Consider the following 22,492-nt stretch of genomic DNA (forward strand, 5'->3'; position numbering starts at 1 on the left):
AGTCTGGCCATTCTCCTCTGACCTCTGGCATCAACAACGCATTTTCGCCCACAGAACTGCTGCTCACTGGATGTTTTTTCTTTTTCGGACCATTCTCTGTAAACCCTAAAGATGGTTGTGCGTGAAAATCCCAGTAGATCAGCAGTTTCTGAAATACTCAGACCAGCCCTTCTGGCACCAACAACCATGCCACTTTCAAAGGCACTCAAATCACCTTTCTTCCCCATACTGATGCTCGGTTTGAACTGCAGGAGATTGTCTTGACCATGTCTACATGCCTAAATGCACTGAGTTGCCGCCATGTGATTGGCTGATTAGAAATTAAGTGTTAACGAGCAGTTGGACAGGTGTACCTAATAAAGTGGCCAGTGAGTGTACTTTGGCATCTCAAGAGACACAGTATAATGTTCCATATCAGTCCCTCCACAAAGCATGTCACATAGTGGCCCTTTTACACAGTGTCTTCCATAGCGGCCCCTTCACACAATATAATGTTCCATATTGGTACCTTCACACAGTATAATGTCCCATAGTGGCCCCTATGGTGTTCATTACATAAATTGCAGAAATGTTGTGCTCAACAGAACCTGAAATTTTTGTGTTACACTTTGTACTGGTTTTTCAGACCCCAGAGTATAATGATCGAAGGCTCAGGGGAGGTGCCAAACATAAAAAAACACTGTTACTCACCTCTCCTGGGCTTCAGTGCGTCTCCCTGCTCGGTCTGAAGCCTTCTTTAAGGACATCACAGATGTGGGTTAAGCTGGCGTCATTGTGCATTGAGAGGCCCAAAGACATGAGGGAATCCCTGCCAGAGCCCAGGAGATGTTACTAACAGTGTTTTTTTTGTTTGCTCACGTCCCCTGGACCTTCGATTATTATACTTGGGGGTCTGTATAGATTGTTTTGATTATTAATTTTTTTTGTAACAAAACATGAGTACATTCATCAACAATCAGAAAACATTGGATGTAATAAATGTTCCTTTTGTAATGGAACAGGTTATAAATAGAGAAAATTAATAATGATAAACAAGTATGTAACAGAAATAAGAATGTCCCCATTCTCAGTCATCATACAGATATTGAAACAGGGAAGTTTTTAAAATTATATTAGACATTTGCCCAACTTTACATTATTTTATGATCAAGCTTTCTGTACATAAAATCAAAAATCCAGTCGTTTTAAAGGGCTATTCCCATCCTGGCCTGTGTCAAATATCAACCACAAGACCAGGGTTATGGAAACAGTTGTTCGATGGTTCTCTGTGTTCTTGTCATAGTAGAAGTTGGAGCTACAGGCGCAGTCCAACATATTTATCTGTTTCCATTCCTGTGGACCAACAGGAACAGTGTAGCTCATCTATGCTATCCATTTTTCATAGCTCCCATTATATGCAGAGGAATCCAATTTGAAAAGTGTTTTGTTTTGGAGTTTTTTTTTCTTAAATGGAAGTCTATGGGCTATGTATTCCACTAAATGTTATACAATATTCTAACTTTACTATACTCTACCGAGCAGAAGAATAAAGTATTAAAATAAGAGAAGTCTCCAATATTGTGGTGTACAAAAAAGTACAAACAAATGCACTAAAATGGGGTTCACCACTACTCAGGAAAAAAATTGTTCAATAAGATTAAAAGTCAAAGAATCAAAAATCAAAATCTACAAAAAACTACGGTAGCACTCCTATGATTCCACTCACATAATTGATATACACGTGATCCATGCATAATGATTCAACTATGGCTACCACACCAATTGAATATGCCTATTAATCCATAAATCCTTATAAAAAATAAAAAATGTATCCACAAAATATGGTTTATGACCATCTATTCCACTACATCAGTGCTCAGCAGTTTTAATTCAACTAGGAGAAACTGACCACACCAATGACAATTTGTTGGATGCAAGGCCACTAAGACCAAAAAGATTCTCCTCTTACTGAGATTCAGTCGAATACTCCATATTGAAATCAATCCTCTGTCCTCTTTCCCTAATATGTATATACGATGAGTAATTCACTCCCACAAAAGAGAATAGTCTGCTCATTTGACACACTATGTGAATCTGCCCCGGCAGGAGGCAGTCTACATGTATTTGGCTAGTAACAAAGCCGAAACAATAGTAGTATGGTGTTCTGGTGGGGTCTTATACATTTCAGAGACTAATCAGTCTCCTTCGTCAGGGATATGACTTATAGCAATCATCTGTATTAAATATGAGCAGCATTATCCATGGTTTCCCATGTCTCGTGTTTATGAATTCTAAGTTTTAGAAGTACTGTAGTCGTTTTATAGTAGTGCCACAGTGTCTACCAATAAGTCTGCAAATGAAGATATCTATGGTCGTGATGTACGTCACTCCTTCCGCTGTTAAATATCGTGTAGGAAAGAGCATTGGCATTAGTTGCATGCAAGATGCCACGAAGTGCCGAGTTGTCCGATTTCGAGAAATGGGTAATTGTCGGGGTACCACAGAAATGGTTGATCCTTAAGGGATATAGGAAGCGAACTGAATTACCCAAAATTGACAGTGGCCTACGTGATTACGAAGTGGAAGGTGAACGGTGATTGTCGGAATGTGCCCCGAGTTGGCAGACCCCCGAAACTGCAGCCGTCCAAAATCAGTGACATAACTTACCTGTCTTCTCCAAGCTGAATGGAATAAAATACCACTAGCCGTCATACAAGGACTTGTGGAAAGCATGCCCTGGAGGGTTGAGGCTGTAATTGCCACTCGTGGAGGCTCTAATGACTATTGAATATGAATAAATGTTGTTTTCTATTCTACCACATATGTCCAAATGCTTATTAGTTGACAGTGTATAACTTGGAGCCTTTGTCTAAGGTATATGTCTGTCTGAAAAGTCTCCCGTAGCATAACTCCTGACAGAAGGCTCCAATGCATTCTGTACAAATCCTTATTTAGAAGCAATACATTTAGAAAACAATTTAATCTGATAATTTTCTATTTTTTTTTTTTTATAGATGGATCTTTGCAGAACTTTGATTGACTTGGCTTTAGAAGGACTTGCCTACTACCATACTTATGATCGATTCTTTCTTGGCACAAGTGTTGTTATGGGTTTTACTGGCTGGATTTTGCATGTCATTTTAATCATTGTGAAGACTAACACCAGTATAATCCAGGCTTCTGCATCTTACAGGAGGGTGAGTCTACTTTCCTTAAAAGTAGCTTTTATATTTCTTCTTCAGTGATGTCTGTTTTTGTGTACATACAGTATTTACAGTGGAATGGGATTAGTTGCTTGTGTAATGTAGTAGTAATGTGTTTAACATCTGCTAAAAAACTTATGTGATTTTCAAACTGTAATTGAGAATAGTTAAATATAGATTACAAGATTAACTAGCTTCTGCCCATGACTTCGTCTGCAGGTTGTTGTTGGCGATGAGCCATTTATATTTAGCGAAATTCGGGTGGCGATGATCCGCCTGCATCCGTGTCTCGGCTCTGCTACATCTGTGCATATGCCCAGCAGACCCAGCTGTATGTACATCCCTATGGAGAGCAGAGCAAACTGTGCTACCGCGCTGCCTCAGCTCTGCATCTGGCAATTTGGATCACAGAGGTTGTCTTGTGTGAGTGTCCTAGCAGCGTTTCTGTTAGACACGGCGGAAAGGCTGCTGCTGAAATTTGAAACAGTTCACCTTCCCCCCCCCCCCCAGCAGAGCCCAAATTTGTGTGACAGGAGTTGTCTTGTGTGAGTGGCCTAGCAGCGTCTGTGTTAGACACGGCTGAATGGCTGCTGGTGAAATTTGAGACAGTGTGCCCTCCCCACCAGCAGAGCCGGAACACCACATGCCCCCGTCCTACACACACAAACTGTAGACCCCAGATACTCCTCTTGTGCACACACTGGTTACATGTTTTGTACTCGCCTGACTTGCTGTTCGGCTCCATTTTGTAGTGGCTTGCACACTGTCCGGGTGAAACCTATGTAGCTCCGCCCACACAATAGCATGATCCTATTACAGAACGGCTCTAGGACCTGTGAGGACATCATCAAATGTCCTCAAGCGTAGTTGGAACTTAAATTCGGACATAGCAGGCATGAAGCCATGTCATTTAGCGGGTTAAAAGTAGCCCATGTTCTAATCCAGGTTACAATCTATGTATGTGGCAAATTGCAAGCAAATCCGTTCAGCTGGTTTTGCGTGATTGAGGAACAACAATATTAGTAGGATTAGTAGGATAGGATAATCACAGGGTTAAGCTGCATTGGATTATATATCATAGCCTAACAGAATTTAGTTTACAGCACTGTTGTTATTGGCTGTCATGCAAAGCAGTTTAAGGATGTGATCTGACCAGGGGTGAACCTGCCCCTTTCGCTGCCCAAGGTGAACTACAGAAAGCCCCCCCCCCCCTGCCGGGAGGAGGGGGCAGAGCGGGGCGTGGCTGAGCGGAGGGGGCGTGGCGAATCGAAGGGGGCGGGGCTTAGTGCAGTTCGCAGGCACGGAAAGGGCCTGCTCTCTGCCTGAGCGTGAGGGGAGGCTGCTGGAGCAGCGCTGCTCCAGTGGCCTCCCCAAACCACCGCTCGGTGCTAAGCCAGTCCAGGACAGCCTGTCCTGGACTGGCTTAGGTTAGCAAAAATGCCGCCCTCCCTGGGGCTCTGGCATAGCGCCGCCTGAAGCGGTCGCTTCAGGTCGCCTCATGGGAGGTGCGGCGCTGGATCTGACATGAGAAAGAGATTTTGTAGCATTTTACATGCTGAAAAAAAATAACCTCCATGTATTCTGTATCCCTTTGTTTTCTGTGGGAATCTGTGAATACAGCAAAATTTTATCTGCTTTAATGTAAAAAATGGAATTAAGGGTCCCTTCACACGGCGTAGCGCGCCGCTCCTTTAGACACGTGTACACGTGTCTGAGCGCGGCATTTCAAAACAGAGCCCGTTGATTTCAATGGGTGCCGATAAACACGCGCTACCCATTGAAATCAATAGGTAAAAAAAGCCTCTGATTGATTTCAATGGGTAGCGCGCGTATATCGGCACCTATTGAAATCAATGGGCTCTGTTTTGAAGCGCCGCACTCAGACACGTGTATACGTGTCTAAAGGAGCGGCACGGCACCCTAACATGTTGATTTACATGTAGACACCGCTTCACGTGATCTCTTCTGATTAATGTCATTGAATGGAACTAAATAGTGTGTGAATCTATGGCCATGCAGATCCTTTTTTTTTTCTTGATCACTCCATGTAAATCTACAACACTTTGCAATGCGGCACTTTGCAGAACTGCCATATATTTAATGTCCTTCTTGCCCTGGTGATCATAGTGTGCCTGCTGTTGGGTGGGATCTATCACTGTATATTACAGCCTCTGATCCAGTGCTGACATTAGGATCTCATTTGTTAAGGTCCTGATAACAGCAGATGGATGAGTAGCTGTTATTTAAAGTCTTTTGACAACCACTTCTCTGATGCATGAACATGAATGTTAGCACCTTGTGTAGAGGCGATATATGTGGCATACATTCTTTGGAAAATAACCCCCCCAAAAAAATAAACAAATAAAATATAGCTGCCTCCATGCCACATTGCCGCATTGATGCCGTCATTCATGCAAAAGGAGGCCTGACCAAGTATTGAGGGCATTTACTGGACATACTTGTACTCTTCATTTGGCCAACATTTCTGTGTTTAAAGAGGACCTTTCACCACTTTTGGGCACAGGCAGTGTTATATACTGCTGGAAAGCTGACATTGCGCTGAATTCAGCGCACTGTCGGCTTTCCCGATCCGTGCCCGGTGTAAAGAGCTTACGGTGCCGGTACCGTAGTGCTCTATGGTCAGAAGGGCGTTTCTGACCATTAGCCAGGAACGTCCTTCTGCCTCGCGGCGCCTATCGCACTGTACTGTGGAGCAGGGAGGAATGCCCCCTCCCTCTGCTCACACAGCTCGTCCATAGACGGGTATTATCAGGAGCGGGAGGGGGGAGTTCCTCCCCGCTCCACAGCACAGCGTGATTGGCGCCACGAGGCAGAAGGACGTTCCTGGCTAATGGTCAGAAACGCCCTTCTGACCATAGAGCACTACGGTACCGGCACCGTAAGCTCTTTACACCGGGCACGGATCGGGAAAGCCGACATTGCGCTGAATTCAGCGCACTGTCAGTTTTCCAGCAGTATATAACACTGCCTGTGCCCAAAAGTGGTGAAAGGTCCTCTTTAACCCCTTCCCGCCGATGGCATTTTTTGATTTTCGTTTTTCATTTTTGACTCCCCTCCTTCTAAACCCTATAACTTTTTTATTTCTCCACTCCCAGAGCCATATGAGGTCTTAATTTTTGTGGGACAAATTTTTCTTCATGATGCCACCATTAATTATTCTGTAGAATGTACTGGGAAGCAGGAAAAAAATTCAGAATGGGGTGGATTTGAAGAAAAAATGCATTTCTGCGACTTTCTTACGGGCTTTGGTTTTACGGCGTTCACTGTGCAGCCAAAATGACATATCCCCTATATTCTGTGTTTCGGTACGGTTCCAGGGATACCAAATTTATATGGTTTTATTTACATTTTGACCCCTTAAAAAAAATCCAAAACTGTGTTAAAAAATTTTTTTTCTAAAAGTCGCCATATTCCGACGGCCGTAACTTTTTTATACGTAAGTGTACGGGGATGCATAGGGCGTCTTTTTTTTGCGGGGCCGGGTGTACTTTTTAGTTCTACCATTTTCGGGAAATGTTATTGCTTTGATCATTTTTTATTAAAATTTTTATCAGAATCAAAACAGTGAAAAAACGGCGGTTTGGCAATTTTGACTATTTTTTCCGCTACGCCGTTTACCGAACAGGAAAAATATTTTTATAGATTTGTAGAGCAGGCGATTTCGGACGCAGGGATACCTAACATGTATATGTTTCACAGTTTTTAACTACTTTTATACTGTATGTGTTCTAGGGAAAGGGGGGTGATTTGAACTTTTAATACTTTTTATATATATATATATTTTTTTTTTTACTTTTTTTAAAAATTTTTTTTTGCATTTATTAGACCCCCTAGGGGTGTTGAACCCCAGGGGGTCTGATCACTAATGCAATGCATTACAATGCTAATGCATTGCAAAAAATCATCCTCTCTTTTGCAGGCTGCCTAGACCAGCCTGCAAAAGAGAGAATTTGCAGACAAGCCTGGGAGCCTTGTACAGGCAACACGACGTCGGCCCTGGAGCATGCTCCAGGAGCCGGCGATCCCGGGCAAAATGGCGGCGCCCATGCGCCGCCGGGAAAATGACGCCTCCGGCGCCTTTGACCGCGGCGCCGGAGGGGTTAATGCCTCCGATCGGTCCGGGGACCGATCGGAGGCATTAGAGCCAGTTGTGTACTGCTTAAAGCAGTAGACACCCGGCAGCTATGGCGGCCGCCCGGCTCCCGGGCGGTCGCCATAGTTACAGACCCGACATGCGCCGTAATAGTACGGCGGTTAAATAGAAGGGGTTAAATAATTTTTTTGTATTGTTGGTCTTATATAATATTCTAATTTTCTGAGATAATGACTTTTAAGTCTTTCTTGGCTGTAAGCCATAACTATCAACATTAACAGAGATAAACACTTGAAGAAGTTCTCTCTGTTTGTAATGACTCAATAGAATATATGTGTTTCACTTTTTCAATTGAATTACTAAAATTACTAAAATAAAGAAATAAATACATTTTTGATGATATTTTTATTTATTGAGATGCACGATTTCTGCCACAACAATCTTTTCCTCCAAATTTATGTGGATTTGTACTTAACCTTGTCCGGTGCGCAGCAGCCTCCCATTCAATGTCCCTTTATTTACCTTTCACTGTTCCTCAAACTCTAACCTACATGTGTCTTGTACAGAAGGAACAACTACTGAGGGTTCAGGTATCACTGAATCAACATGACACATTAATACCAATAATCTGTATATTGTAGATTAAAACATCGATATCTAGTTCTTTTTAAAAGTCAGCTGTACATTCTTCCATTACCAATGCCATCATTATATAGTTCAGGCAGTAAAGTTATGTTTCTGAAATTTATGCTGACATTGCACTTTCTTTAACTATGAGCAGTGAAATCTCAACATATAGAGATCTGCTTTGTAAAAATGAATATAAGAATTAACAGTGACGTCGTTTTAACCAACTTTGCGTAACTCAATATTACAAGTGAATATTAAAAACATCACATTAAAAAAAAGACCTAGGTCCATCAAGTTTATACTGTTTTATAATTAAAAAGTACTTATAAACCCAAGTTGATCGAGAGGAAGGCAAAAAAATTATGTAAATGTCTTCTGAACTTTGTGCCAAAATTGCACTTCCCTTAAAGAGGACCTTTCACCATATCTGGGCACAGGCAGTGTTATATACTGCCAGAAAGCTGACAGTGCGCTGAATTCAGCGCACTGTCGGCTTTCCCGATCCGTGCCTGGTGTAAAGCGCTATCGGTCCCGGTACCGTAGCGCTTTACAGTCAGAAGGGCGTTTCTGACCATTAGCCAGAGACGTCCTTCTGCCTCGCGGCGCCAATCGCGCTGTGCTGTGGAGCCGGGAGGAACGCCCCCTCCCGCTCCTGATAATGCTAGTCTACGGACAAGCTGTGTGAGCAGAGGGAGGGGGCGTTCCTCCCGGCTCCACAGCACAGCGCGATTGGCGCCACGAGGCAGAAGGACGTCTCTGGCTAATGGTCAGAAACGCCCTTCTGACCATAGAAGAGCTACGGTACCGGGCCGTAAGCTCTTCACACCGGGCACAGATCGGGAAAGCCGACAGTTCTATATACTGAATTCAGCGCACTGTCAGCTTTCTGGCAGTATATAGAACTGCCTGTGCCCGGATATGGTGAAAGGTCCTCTTTAACTGTAAGCATTATAATCTTAAATCAATACCCATTTCTCTACAGGCTTATTTCCTCTTTCTAAACACACTCAGAATTCACTGCTAAATTTCATAAGAAATGGGAAGATCTATCATCTTGCTGAGGGATCAGGGTATTTGCTTCCCATAAAAGCCAATGGGGAGGGGTGGGAGGAAAGGAGGGAACTAGAGTAAGAGGTTTTCACTGTGTACAGAATCTCTTCTCAATGTATGCTGTGTATGGGAAGCATCAACTGCTGGGACCACCAATCATGCGATTAGGTGTCCCCAAGTTTCTGTGTGAATGGCACAGTAGAATGTGTGCCTTGCTTCATTCACTTTTGTGGGATTGAAAAATCACTGAAACTGACTGGCAGTCTCATGGATGTGAACAAAGCATTGGTCGCTCATAAATACGCACATATACCACTATATTTATACAAGAGACACAGTGATCAGACATTTATCCTACAAGTAGAGGATAAATGTTGTTAATAGAAAACCCCTTTAAATATATTCTACCATTAATAACTTTTTTTTTCTCCCTAACATGACGGAATAGCCTTAAGAAAGGCTATTCGTCTCCTACCTTTAGATGTCATCTCCGTCCCGACGTTCAATTAAAATCCCATTTTCCGCTGGTATGCAAATGAGTTCTCTGGGGGCGGGCCCCAGCGCTCAAACAGCACTGGAGGCGTCCCCAATGCTGCAAGAGAACTCTCCAGTGACGCCTCCATCTTCTTCAGGAACGGGGTCTTGACGCGTCTTCTTCTGGGGATTGGCTTCAAACTTTTAGGGCTTGGGCAAAGCCGACTTCGCATGTCCGAGGCCACAAGAAAAATGACCGCTTACACAGTATTGTAAGTGGCCATTTTCTTGTGGCTGGCAGGCATGCCCAGTCAGCTGCCCGAGGCCTAGAAGTTTGAAGCCACCACCAGAAGAAGACCCGTTCCTGAAGAAGATGAAGGCTGCGCTGCAGAGTTCTCTTGCAGCATTGGGGACGCCCCAGTGCTGCAAGAGAACTCATTTGCATACCGGCGGAAAACGGAGTTTTAACTGAACGGCGGGATGAAGAAGACATCTAAAGGTAGGAGATGAATAGCCTTTCTTAAGGCTATTCCATCATGTTAGGGAGAAAAAAATGTTTTTAATGGTAGAATCCATTTAAGTTTAAATGCACTCCTCTAAACATTCTTTATTGCAGTCTAACTAATTGACAATTGGCTGTTGCCTTCTGGTGAGCATGTGCAAGCACTGCTCTCCATAGTCTTGAAGCAAGATTTGCACAGGTTGACTTAGGATTTTGTGGGGTGTGTAACTAGGGAAAATTGAATAGAACTTCCTCCATCATCTTGGACACTGATTATGTTCATGGATTGGATTCTTATATATCTATAATACTTATTAATTTGGTCATTTGGTTTCTTTTGTATTTATTCAAATTTGAACAGTTTAAATATTTAATGTTTGTTTATTGCAATTGTTACTTATATTTTAGTTAAAATATATTAGGATTCCTTGTTGATAATAATTATGTTGCTTGTTAGTTCTTCAGTGTCAAGGAGCAGCAAGGACCCTGTTGAATTCCTAGAACAGCAATTATCCCTGCTTCTACATGTAGTGTTTACTCCTACACGTTTTCTCTTATTAAATAAGAAAGTATGCTGCCCTTGAAAAGTAGAAATTAAGTTTGTGTTCCTGATTTGGCTGCTAAATGAAAATAAAACTTATTGACTTTTCCTTGTAAATGAAGACCTCTGCTGTTCTTCAACAATGATCTTTGCCTTCGTAGGCAGCTATGGTGCAGGTGCATTGAAACATATTTTTGGAAATATTTGCAGTAACACACAGGAGAAATCTTTTAGAAATGTATTCGTTATATAAGGAAAAGTGATACATTTTTTACGCCTTTTATCAATTACTTACATTGATTTTTCTTTGTTGGTATTCAGTGCCTGGCTTCATTGTTGAGTGTTTGATTTATTTTCTAGTGCCAGCATATTCCATAATACCATACAGAGACTGCCATATTGGTCAAGCTGATTAACTTATCAATCGTATACCAGCTTATCAGACATTCATTTATGGCAGTCTTATTCTTTCAAGGGGTAACACCCACTTTTAAACTTTGTTAAAACAACTTTTTATTGTATGGGACTTAAAAGGGGTTGTGCAGGACTTCAAAAACATGGCTGCTTTTTTCTTCTCTTGGAGTGAGAACATGTCCTTTGGTCACATGGTGATGCCACATCTCCATTCCATTAAAATAAATGGCACTGAGCTGCAACATGGCCAAGTGCCTAATGGACGTGATGTCACTTACTGAGAAGAAGAAAGCAGCCATGTTTTCAAAATCTTGCACAACCCCTTTTAAAGACACCTTTGTTCTGTTGGGCCACTGGACTGCAGTTGCTATGGTGATTGTGGCCCAGAGGCAGTTCAAAATGGAGTTTGAATTTTTGACCACTCAACGTTGAGGTATTGAAAATATACGATTTCTCTAGTGACGCTAGGTTCACACTAGCGTTCACCTGTCCGTTCGCTTTCCGTCTTCTTCATGCCAGAAGTCGGAAAGCTCAGACCGGGTCCGGCCGTGAGCGGTGGTGAGCGTTTTATGCTCTCCGCCGCGAACCGGATTTTTTTATCTGGACACAGAGTACTACTCTGTGTCTGTGTTCAAATGAATGGGTGAGAAAGACTCCTGCAGGTTTCCGTCTCCTGCCTCTGTTTTAGGCAGGAAACGGAAACCTGCAGAACGGAGTTCACAACGCTGATGTGAACGAGCCCTGACAGATCAAAGAGGGATGCGGCTCTCTGAGCTCATTATTATGTGAATAGAGGATTGACTTTGAGGCCAGTCCTCTGTTACCATATTAAGAATTAAATGAAAATCAAATGCGCAGAGCCAGCACAGGCATTCCACTGACAGTCAGAGCAGGTGGTCAGAAGAGGCCAGAAAATCTAAAGAAATCCAAAGGAGAAAGAGCCACAAGTGCTAGAAGAGGAGTGGCAGCAACAATGACAGAAGGGTAGCAGTAGCTCCAGCTGAAAGTCAAGATGTAGGCAGCCATTGGAGAGAAGAAGCTCTACCCATTAGACCTCCTGACCAATAGAGGAACTGCCTACAGCGGATCATGGACTCACTGTACCACCTAACTGATACGACGCTGGGCTGCTCCCAAGGGCCTTCTGTTGGTAGTTCCAGCATTTCACCATTTAACTCCTGTACTGAGTTGCTGCCTTCATCACAAGTAGACTTCCAGGTCACTACCTCTGAGTGGTCCTGGTGAAGGTGGCAGCTGACTAGGGACCAGACTCTGTACCAGGGGGTCAGGCAAAGGATGGTGAAGTAGAAGCCAGGTCAGTAGCAGGCAGCTGAAAAGCAAGGTCATAAAAAGACAAGGTCAGGGTGGGCAGCTCAGGTTTACAAGGCATGGACAGGCAGAGATCATACACGGGAAGGCAGTAGATCAGGATCAATGCCATAGTCAATACAGTGGGGGAAAAAAGTCAGCCACCAATTGTGCAAGTTCTCCCGCTTATAAAGATGAGGTCGGCCTGTAATTTACATCATAGGTAGACCTCAACTATGAGAGACAAAATGAGAAAACAAATCCAGAAAATCACATTGTCTGATTTGGAAAGAATTTATTTGCAAATTATGGTGGAAATTATTTGTTGAATAACAAAAGTTCATCTCAATACTTTGTTATATATTCTTTGTTAGCAATGGCAGAGGTCAAACGTTTTCTGTAAGTCTTAGCAAGGTTGGCACACACTGTTGCTGGTATGTTGGCCCATTCCTTCATGCAGATCTCCTCTAGAGCATTGAGATTTTATGGCTGCCGCTGGACAACATGGACTTTCAACTCCCTCCAAAGGTTTTCTATAGGGTTGAGATCTAGAGACTGGCTATACCATTCCAGGACCTTGAAATGCTTGTTATGAAGCCACGCCTTCATTGCCCTGGCGGTGTGCTTTGGATCATTGTCATACTGAAAGACCCAGCCACGTGTCATCCTCAGTGCCTTTGCTGATGGAAGTGGTTTGCACTCAAAATCTCACAAAACATGGCCCCATTCATTCTCTCATGTATATGGATCAGTCGTCCTGGCCCCTTTGCAGAGAAACAGCCCCAAAGCATTATGTTGCCACCCCCATGCTTCACAGTAGTTATGGTGTTCTTTGGATGCAACTCAGCATTCTTTCCCCTCCAAACACGACGAGATGTGTTTCTACCATACAGTTCTAGTTTGGTTTCATCTGACCATATGACATGCTCCCAATACTCTTCTGGATCATCCAAATGCTCTCTAGTAAACTTCAGATGAGCCTGGACATGTACTGGCTTAAGCAGGGGGACACATCTGGTACTGCAAGATCTGAGTCCTTGGCGGTGTAGTGTGTTACTGATGGTAGCCTTTGTTATGTTGGTCCCAGCTCTCTGCAGGTCATTCACTAGGTCCCCCCGTGTGGTTCTGGGATTTTTGCTCACCGTTCTTGTGATCATTATGACCCCATGGGGTGAGATCTTGCGTGGAGTCTCAGATCGAGGGAGATTATCAGTGGTCTTGTATGTCTTCCATTTAGTAATTATTGCTCCCACCGTTGATTTATTCACACCAAGCTGCTTGCCTATTGCAGATTCAGTCTTCCCAACCTGGTGCAGGGCTACAATTTTGTTTCTGGTGTCCTTCGACAGCTCTTTGGTCTTCACTGTAGTGGAGTTTGGAGTGTGACTGCTTGAGGTTGTGGACAGGTGTCTTTTATACTGATAACAAGCTCAAACAGTAGCCATTGTTACTGAGTGGAGGAAAGAGGAGACTCTTAAAGGGGCTCTATCACTGGGAAAAGTCATTTTTATTTAAACACATGCTTGCATAGGCTTTAGAAAGTATATTCCACACTTACCTATAGTAGGTAAGTGTGGAATAGAGGTAGGTAGGTATAGTAGGCTACCTATGTAGATTGCCTCTGTGGTCTCTGAATAAGTCTGTTTTTATTAATATGCTAATGAGCTTCCAGACAGCTCAGGAAGTTCCCAGCAGCCTATACAATTGTTTTTGTGCCCTTAGGGGACTTTAACTTGCAGTTTCTGATCACATTTATAATGCATTGCAATATCTGTGACAAACAAGATTATACATAGGTAGCCCTGGGGGCTTCATTATGCCTGTGGCTGACATGTAAAGGCATTGATTCTGATGGTGTCTACAAGAGGGAACTCCCTCTGTCCAAAACCCCTAAGATTCTGTGGTTGCTATTGACTGTTGCATCTAAGGGGTTCAACGATCCCAATATTTTGCCAGTCTCTGGCGTTAGGAGCAGGTCTCCACACATCTTAGTGCCTGCATTTGAGTGAGTAGGAGATCCCATATTATTCTATTGCAGAAAGTTAATTGCAGTGGAATAAGGCCCATAAGTGACCGATGTATAAATCTATACATTTGTCACTAGTGTGTTAATAAGTCCTGGAAAACACGTTTGGAGGGGCATAGACTTCCAGTTTATAATGACAAGAATTTTAAAGGGAGTCTACCACTTCCCCCAAGCATATTAAAGTCCTACTACTGTGTTACAGAGCACATTACAGTGCTAAACATATCTCTTTTTGTGTATGTAACTTTTGTAGATTTGGAGAGAAACTACTTTGAAGCCTTCTACAACTGAGGCAGTTGGTGCACTGGGGACGGATGCTCAGCTCCAAAAGCACTGCTGTTACTGGAAAAGTAGGATGGGTTATTTTATTGCTGTGGGAGGAGCAATTGTTCCTGCACAGGGTAATATAGGCAGTAGATGGTAGTGATGAGTTGCAAAATTGGTGCTCAAAGGAGCTAAAGGTCCGCTCCAAATGCACCAACTGCCTAATTTGCATAAGACTGCAAAGTTTTTTTTCATAAAGACCATAAAAGTGACCTACATAACATAGGTATGTTGTTTATTACTGTAATGTCCTCTGTAACATGATGGTGACAGTTGAATGTGCTTGGGAGAGGTAATAGAAACCTTTTAAAAGTAACGTGCCATACAGTCATCCATTACTGTTTTGCTCTGTGTGTGTTTCTCAATTCTATAAAACACTTCCTTTCTGTATTAGAATCTTATATACTGTCAGCATTGGTTCAGATACTGGAGAAAAATACAGTTTTGATTTTTCCACATTGCAAAGGATCCCCAGCATTCCCTAAAAGGCTGCTATTTCTATTGAATGCTATTGTTATTCACCTGTATAGTTGTACCATGTGCTGAAAATATGCTACAAACTACCAACTTCTGAATGCTATCTAAGCAGGAGGGTGTTACTAGATTGAACCTAAGACCAGACAATAAATATTTCAATAATAAAGCATCAGTTCATAAGTTGCTGGGATAGCAATGTAATGTTATGTACACATGCACACTTACTCCCTGACATATTAGGTTTACATGTTGTAGAACTTTTTTCTTTGTTGCAAGTTTTCTACATCTTAATTAATGAAAACTGTTCTACATTAACATGACTGGCAAGTGTTTGTGGATCATTTACATCCACTTACAACAGGGAATTGCCAAGCCAGAAGCAAATTATGTTCATTCTTCATTTATCCTGAGTCTTCAAAAGGTTAGTCCTGCAAGTTTACAGATAACAAGTACTTACTTGCTGCAATGTGTTATGTTCAGATTTCAATGCATTGGCATAATTATTTTTAAGTTACCAAATTATGTCATAAATTATATTGTCTGCTGTCCAGGCTCCATTTTCCTGTATGCAACATGAGGTTTATTTGGGGAATGGTTTTATTTATATTAATACTGACTTTTAGAACAAAATAGAAAATGAATACAATATTCATGTTAAAAGGTGATTTAAAAGAATATCCTCTCAAATTTGTTGTCTGGTTTCGAGGTATTACATAACATTCACAAATTACCAATATCACAATTTCCTGGCTATTGATCTAGTCAACTTTTATGTTTGCAGGTCAAATGCTACCGGTAACAGTCTGTAGTTTATACAGTATATAGGCTGTATTACATTAAGGGAGTTGTAGTTTCATATCCACAGGTTACAGACCACCAATTTGTAGATTGCTGATAGATTGAAATTGCTGTATTTCCATTAATAGAGATAGGGAAATACAGTTAATTTGTCACATAAAGCTTTGAAATAGGGATAGTTTGCTATCAAATAAAAATGTGCTCATATTTTTCCATAATAGCTGTATTTGTTTTTTTTTCAGGAGTCATCACCATTTGTGAGCTATGGATTTGGTGCTCTGGGGTTGTTCACTGTATTTTTCCTGATTATTCAGTCAAGTCCGTGGACACATTATGTCTACTGTCTCCTGCCTATTCTGATCTGGTATGCTGCTTCAAAACAGTAAGTCAAATCCACGTTGGCTTTCTAATAAATGCCCTCTATTGTTTTGGCTGTATGTTATATAGCAGTGTGCAGTAGGAGTAGCAGTGGCTTTGGAGTATCTTAGAACTTTGCCAATTTTTCCCATGAAAGTATACAGTCTTGTGAATAGTATTCCTTGATGCTAATGGATCAAGACTGCACAATGCCAGTTGGAATATTTAATTAACTAATATACAAACTACAAACTCTCCCCCCCCCAAAAAAAAAAAAAAAAAATATATATATATATATACACACACATACACACACACACACACACACACACACACACACACACCAATTGATCGAATGTTATGAACGTTTGTCTGGGTAAATTTTGATGGACTTGTCCTATAGACAAAGCCCCCAAGAATATCAACAAAGGTCATACTTCTGTTGGTAATCACATTGGAGCATATTTACTAATACTGTCTAAGGGCATAATCACATGTAGGAATTTGATACTGTATTTGTCAAGCTGAAAATTTCTGCTTCAGGAATTTCAAGCAGATTTTTCTACTTGACAAAACCAAAGCAGATTTTGACAATGATTTTGGAGAAGAGTGCCTCTGTATTTTGCCTATTTGCTTTTGTTCGTCAGGACCAAATTCTGCATCAAATTTTGTGCCAAGGGGAAAAGGTGTATTTTCCAGCTCCCATTCACTTCATTGGGAGTTCTCAGACTGTAACTGTTTGAAGAATAAGCAGGACACTTGTTTTTTCCGCTCAGAGAAAAAAAATCTGCTACTGCCTCCCATGGAAATGAATGGGAGGCAAATTTCATTTGGAATTTGAAGTAGATTCCAGCTCAAATTCAGCTTCACATTCCCACATGTGAACAACCCCTTAGAGTTAGACAGAGCAAGCTTAAGCCATATTCACATGACAGTGTTTTGAAACTACGACTCCAACATGTTCCATTTACTTCCATGGGAGTTAAAAGAACAGCAGAGCAAGTAAGTCCTGGTTCACATCTGCATTCGGTATTCCGTTCAGCGAGTCTGTTTGGGGACCCCCAAAACGGAATACTGAACGCATTACAAAGCAGTGAGCAATGAAAGCACACGGACCCCATAGACCAGGGGTAGGGAACGTACGGCTCTCCAGCTGTTGCAAAACTACAACTCCCAGCATGCATACTGGCTCTGCTGTTCCGGGAACTCCCATGGAAGTGAATGGAGCATGCTGGGAGTTGTAGTTTCACAGCAGCTGGAGAGCCAAAGGTTCCCTACCCCTGCCATAGACTATAATGGGTCCGTGTGTTTTCCGTGCATGCAGAGACAAAAGCGCTGCATGAAGTACTTTTGTTTCTGCAGGATTCATGCAGAAAAAACACAGACCCCATTATAGTCTATGGGGTCTGTGTGCTTTTATTGCTTTTTGCTTTTTAATACGTTCAGTGTTCCATTCGGGGAGGTCCCTAAATGGACTCTCCAAACGGAATTCCGAACGCAGATGTGAACTAGGCCTAAGCATGCTGGGAGTTATCGTTTTACAACAGCTGGAGTGTTGAAGGTTGCCTACCCCTGCCTTAGGGAGTCATGTAAACACCTCTGAGAGGTGTTGCACAGTGTAGTCGCAGAGGAAAGCTTCAGAGTAGATTATATGGGTTAATCTTCAGTTTACTTATCAGAACATGAGGTAACATTATCAGCATCTCTATACAGCAATATGGAGGAATACACAGGAAAGGACCTTAACCATAGATAGTGTGAGATATAGACAAGTCTCCATAGCATATCATTACATGTATTCAGCACATAACAATAATAACATCGCCATCTAGTGTCCGGAAGCTGTAAGTTCCTCCAACACAGTATAATACAAATAAGTCTATATCTGTTGCATATATGTATATACCAACAAGAGGATGCTAGCCAACTTGAGAAATTTCTAGAACACTGCAGAACTGCAAAATTCTGGCAGTTCTATTTGCTGGTGTTTTGTAGTCTTACAGAAGGACCTTTGGGGGCAACATGGTGGCTCAGTGGTTAGCACTGTAGGTGTTCAGAACTGGAGTCCTGGGTTCAAATCCCGCCAGGAACAACATCTGCAAGGAGTTTGTATGTTCTCCATGTGTTTGCGTGGGTTTCCTCCCATTCTATAAAGACATACTGGTAGGAAAAAAAAAAAATTGTACATTGTGATCCCTATGTGGGGCTCACAATCTACATTAAAAAACAAAACAAAACAAAAAAAACAGAAGGGCCTTTGATGAATGGGTTATGTGACCATTCACATGCAGGGCAGGAGCTTGTGCAGTGGCTCCATGTTAGTTGTTTGTCATTGCTCCAGAATATGGTGTCCATTGTTACATCTTTGTCCACACAGGCAAGCCAAACTCCGTTCTAGATAAGCCATTCTGGTTCACAGCTACGTCATGCCTACCTATCTCCTAAGCAAGTAATGCATAGAATAAATGTGGTGCAGAGCATGCAGGCTGGCTTTTGGCATATATTAACCCAGAATTCCAGAAAATTTAACTTAGTTTGAAAACTAGAAAATAAATAGTTTTTACTTATTTAAACCAATGTGCCTTTTCTCATAGAATAGCTCTGATGATACACCGAGGAGTCTACCAGCACCAAATTCACCTTTAAATCCCTTTTATACTGCTTTATGGGCTGGTAGAGGCAGAGTGAACAATGCTGTACCTTTTCTTGTATCAAACTTCACTGTTGTAGGAGAGAAGAAAGTCATTTCCACTTTGCTATGAGTGTCCTTACAACACCATATAAGTGGTTTAGAAGTGTTTTACTTATAAACTCCCTGTAAAATATCAGTTCCTTTGTAAAAGGAGTTAAATTCCTTGAACCTGCCCTCTACAATGTACAGAATACGGAGACTGCTGTATCATAATTTCCTCATCTATATTCTCTCAATGGATAGTGGCTATTGTAATGGCCTTCAGCAGCTTTAGATTTGTCTGAAGAAATGGCTGACAGTGCAAATGGAGGTTTACTCTAGATGAAGCCTTTCATTAGGTATAAAGATAGATGAAAAAAAACATGTAGACATTTCCATTACTGTACATTCTTGTCACATCCATGTCTGTTATAAATGGCAGTCTCTAGTAATGTTTTACATACAGTGCATGCATGTGTCAAATCAATATAAGTGTTGACGCTTAATGCTATATTATAAAGCGCTTTTATGGGATTTTACTTCTGCAACTATAAATGGTGCATTGTGTGAAAGCTGCACATGTGGGCAGTTCACCGCCAGGGCTCTCTCTGAGTCAAAGGACAGGCTGACAGGCAGTTGGTGGAGTAATTGTGGTAACAGGATCCAGCAGGGGCAGGATACAAATTTTTAACAGCAGGTTCCCAACTTGGAAAATATATGTATAGAAGAGATGGCAAAATAAAGTATGATATGATGGACAAGATAGCCCGGCCGACTGCCATAGTTAAATACATCTTTAGGAAATTGCTAGAAGACCCTGCTTAGCCTCATGATACTTTTTCCTTCCGGATTAAACATAATAATAATACAGGGTTGTATAAAGATAGATTCATTTCATTTCCATTACTGTATAGATGCTGTTAGGGCTAGTTCACACGTGTACAAGGTGTCGAGGAATTTAGTCAGGAAAAACTCCACTCCAGACATCGTCTGGCAGTTTTTGACGCATTGCGGTTTTTCTACCTGAAAAAAACCACGGGAGAAAATGTGAGGCAAAAAAAACTGCCTCGCAGTTTTGGTTGTGGTTTTTGACAACTCTGCGTCCAAAAATCACTACACAGTTTTTCCGCCTCCCATTGACACCCGTTTTTTTCAGGCCGAATCTGCCTGAAGAAAGGTCATGTCGCTTCTTTTTTCTGCTAGTGGAAAAAAGAACTCTAGCAGATTATATAGGACTCTTTTGTGAGGAGGCAGATTTTGAGGTGGATTCTGCATCAAAATCCATGCCATTTTGCCCTGTGTGAACTAGCCCTAAGACTGGCTGACACTTATGTCTTTGGTGCATTGATTTATTTCTAAAATTATATCTTTGAGCTTGGTCAAATCTGTTGAGGATATAACTGTTCAGTTTACTGCATATACTTGCAGATTTGTTCTATTAGGTCTCTTTAGTCCATTGAAATTAAGCAAACAGTCTTCTCCCAGACTTGCTCATTCAAACTGCTGTTTATTGGACTACAGATTGTGGATTCTCCATGAAATCGGAATTTATCTGATGACTGTTTCACCACTTGGAATCCTTGGATTTCTTATAATGGTTATCATGGGGGTTGAAATATTGGTAAGTAGCATATTTTAGTTATGTTTATATATATATATATATATATAGTGGTGTGGTTGTGGTTGGCTTCACTGGTGAGACGTCAGTCAATGGGGAGGAGCATCTTTGGGTGAAAGGGATATGTGAAGTTGACAGAAGTTATATGTTACAAAGGTCTCTCCATAACTGCTACAATGTTTGATTACATTTTTAATTACTGCATGTATTTCCACAAATGTTTGCCATGTTGTGGCTGGTGAGTTATCAGGAGAAAACATGAAGTACACAAGTGTTAGAAGGTGCAGTCCTAATCGTTCTCCATACAAATTCTCCACTTTCATTTTTGAAGACATGTTTTGCAGAGCAGGAAAATGAACCTGAATAGCTTCTGAGTAAATGCTGTTTCTTAGACTCACATTTAGAAATTAACACAATTCAGATACCTAAAAGAGATCCTGCATAAAGCCAAATAGGAACTTAATTAATCATCATTATGCGTCTGCTCAGGGTTCAGAAGTCACGAGTCATAAACACTAAAGGCCGTACCTGAACATATTATTATTTCAAAATCCTTTTATTTCTAGCCAGTGACTAGAGTCCTAACACAACCATGTTCATTTGGCTACAAGTACAATATTATTATGCTGTTTCAGTACAAATTATGTATCCTTTTACATGTATGTCTATGTATGTAGTTATAATAACTTATAATATGTTTATGTGGTGTGTATTATTTGAAAGTATTTTGTAGAGGACTTCTTTTTTTATGATTAAATGTATTTATTTAGACAGTAGAAAGTAATAAAATTTTCCAACATATATGCATCCAAAATTATTTTACTTTCACATTGTATTATATCAATGTTGAAAAAAAAAAGATAATATCCATTTCAGTCATGTGTAATGCATTGATAGAAAAACTAATAACAATAGTATGGCATCAGCCATGTGCCCACTGGCATTCATTTGACTGTCCAGGCACAGGTGAATAGTTGTTCATTAAGAAGCAGAACATGTATACAGTATTACCATGTAGAGCAGCATGTGTATCAGTGTCTGGGCAGAAGCAGCTCTTGCGTTGTTCTCCCTATGTCTTTTCTGTGATTTTTAATTTTTTTTTATTTATATTTAACTCTATTAACAACATGACCTAAGCACAGCTAGCTATTTTATAAATCATGTATAGATAGTTAGCCATGTAAATATATATATATAGCCAGTTTATATAAATAAATGGATGTCTCCTGTCTACTAACCCATCATGTTTGTTGTGGAAACCAGGCGCTTACTAGATACCAGGGGTCACGTGATGTAGTGTGTTTGGAAATTTTAATAAAGTGCGTGTTTAATAAACACCTACGGAGTCAGCGCAGTGTCTTTCCCATCCTCAGGTCATTCGAATGGTTTCAGCCCGTGGGGGTGCTGGGTTTTCCTACTGCTTCTCACCATCTCCGGTTGACCTATCAGGACAGAAGTCGGTTGCTCTGTACAACTTATATTGTTTGATGTAGTAGGGGGTCACATTAATTACTCACTGCAGTAGGGGTTCTGTTTGTGAACAGAATTTGAAATATATATTGGAAAATTGTATCATTTTCTATTATATAAATAAAAAAAAAATCTATCAAATATATGCCCCATCTGTAAATGAGCGCTGTTTGTAAGTGCAGTTCAGGCTAAAATGCTGCAGCTAAGTTAATAACTAAACAACCTCAACATGCTTCCAGAACACCAATTCTCACAATGCACTGGATCCCTATAAGGCTATGTTCACATGTGTGGCAGAAAAATGACATTTTTTGTCCCCAACAAGTAGGAATAGCCTTAAGAAATATTACTCTTCTGCTACCTTTAGAAGTCTTCTTTGCGCCAAAGTTCGGTAGAAATCTGGGTTTTCTCCGGTATGTAAATGAGTTCTCTTGCAGCACTGGGGGCGCGCCCCAGCACTCAAACAGCACTGGGGGCATCCCCAATGCTGCAAGAGAAATCTCCAGTGACGCCTCCATCTTCTTCTGGAACGCCCT

The 22,492-nt window shown here is 41.3% G+C and overlaps 1 protein-coding gene across 1 annotated transcript in view; it reads left to right on the forward strand.

Moving 5' to 3' along the window:
- The window catches only part of PIGN (phosphatidylinositol glycan anchor biosynthesis class N), a 198,091-nt gene that overhangs the window by 84,596 nt on the left and 91,003 nt on the right, over positions 1–22,492 (forward strand). Inside the window, exons 14-16 of the mRNA XM_075270921.1 lie at positions 2,994–3,176; positions 16,083–16,222; positions 20,390–20,489. Coding sequence (XP_075127022.1) covers positions 2,994–3,176; positions 16,083–16,222; positions 20,390–20,489 — 423 coding nt within the window. The remainder of the gene's footprint in view (positions 1–2,993; positions 3,177–16,082; positions 16,223–20,389; positions 20,490–22,492) is intronic.

This window comes from Leptodactylus fuscus, chromosome 4 (assembly GCF_031893055.1).
Source record: "Leptodactylus fuscus isolate aLepFus1 chromosome 4, aLepFus1.hap2, whole genome shotgun sequence".
Taxonomy (NCBI): domain Eukaryota; kingdom Metazoa; phylum Chordata; class Amphibia; order Anura; family Leptodactylidae; genus Leptodactylus; species Leptodactylus fuscus.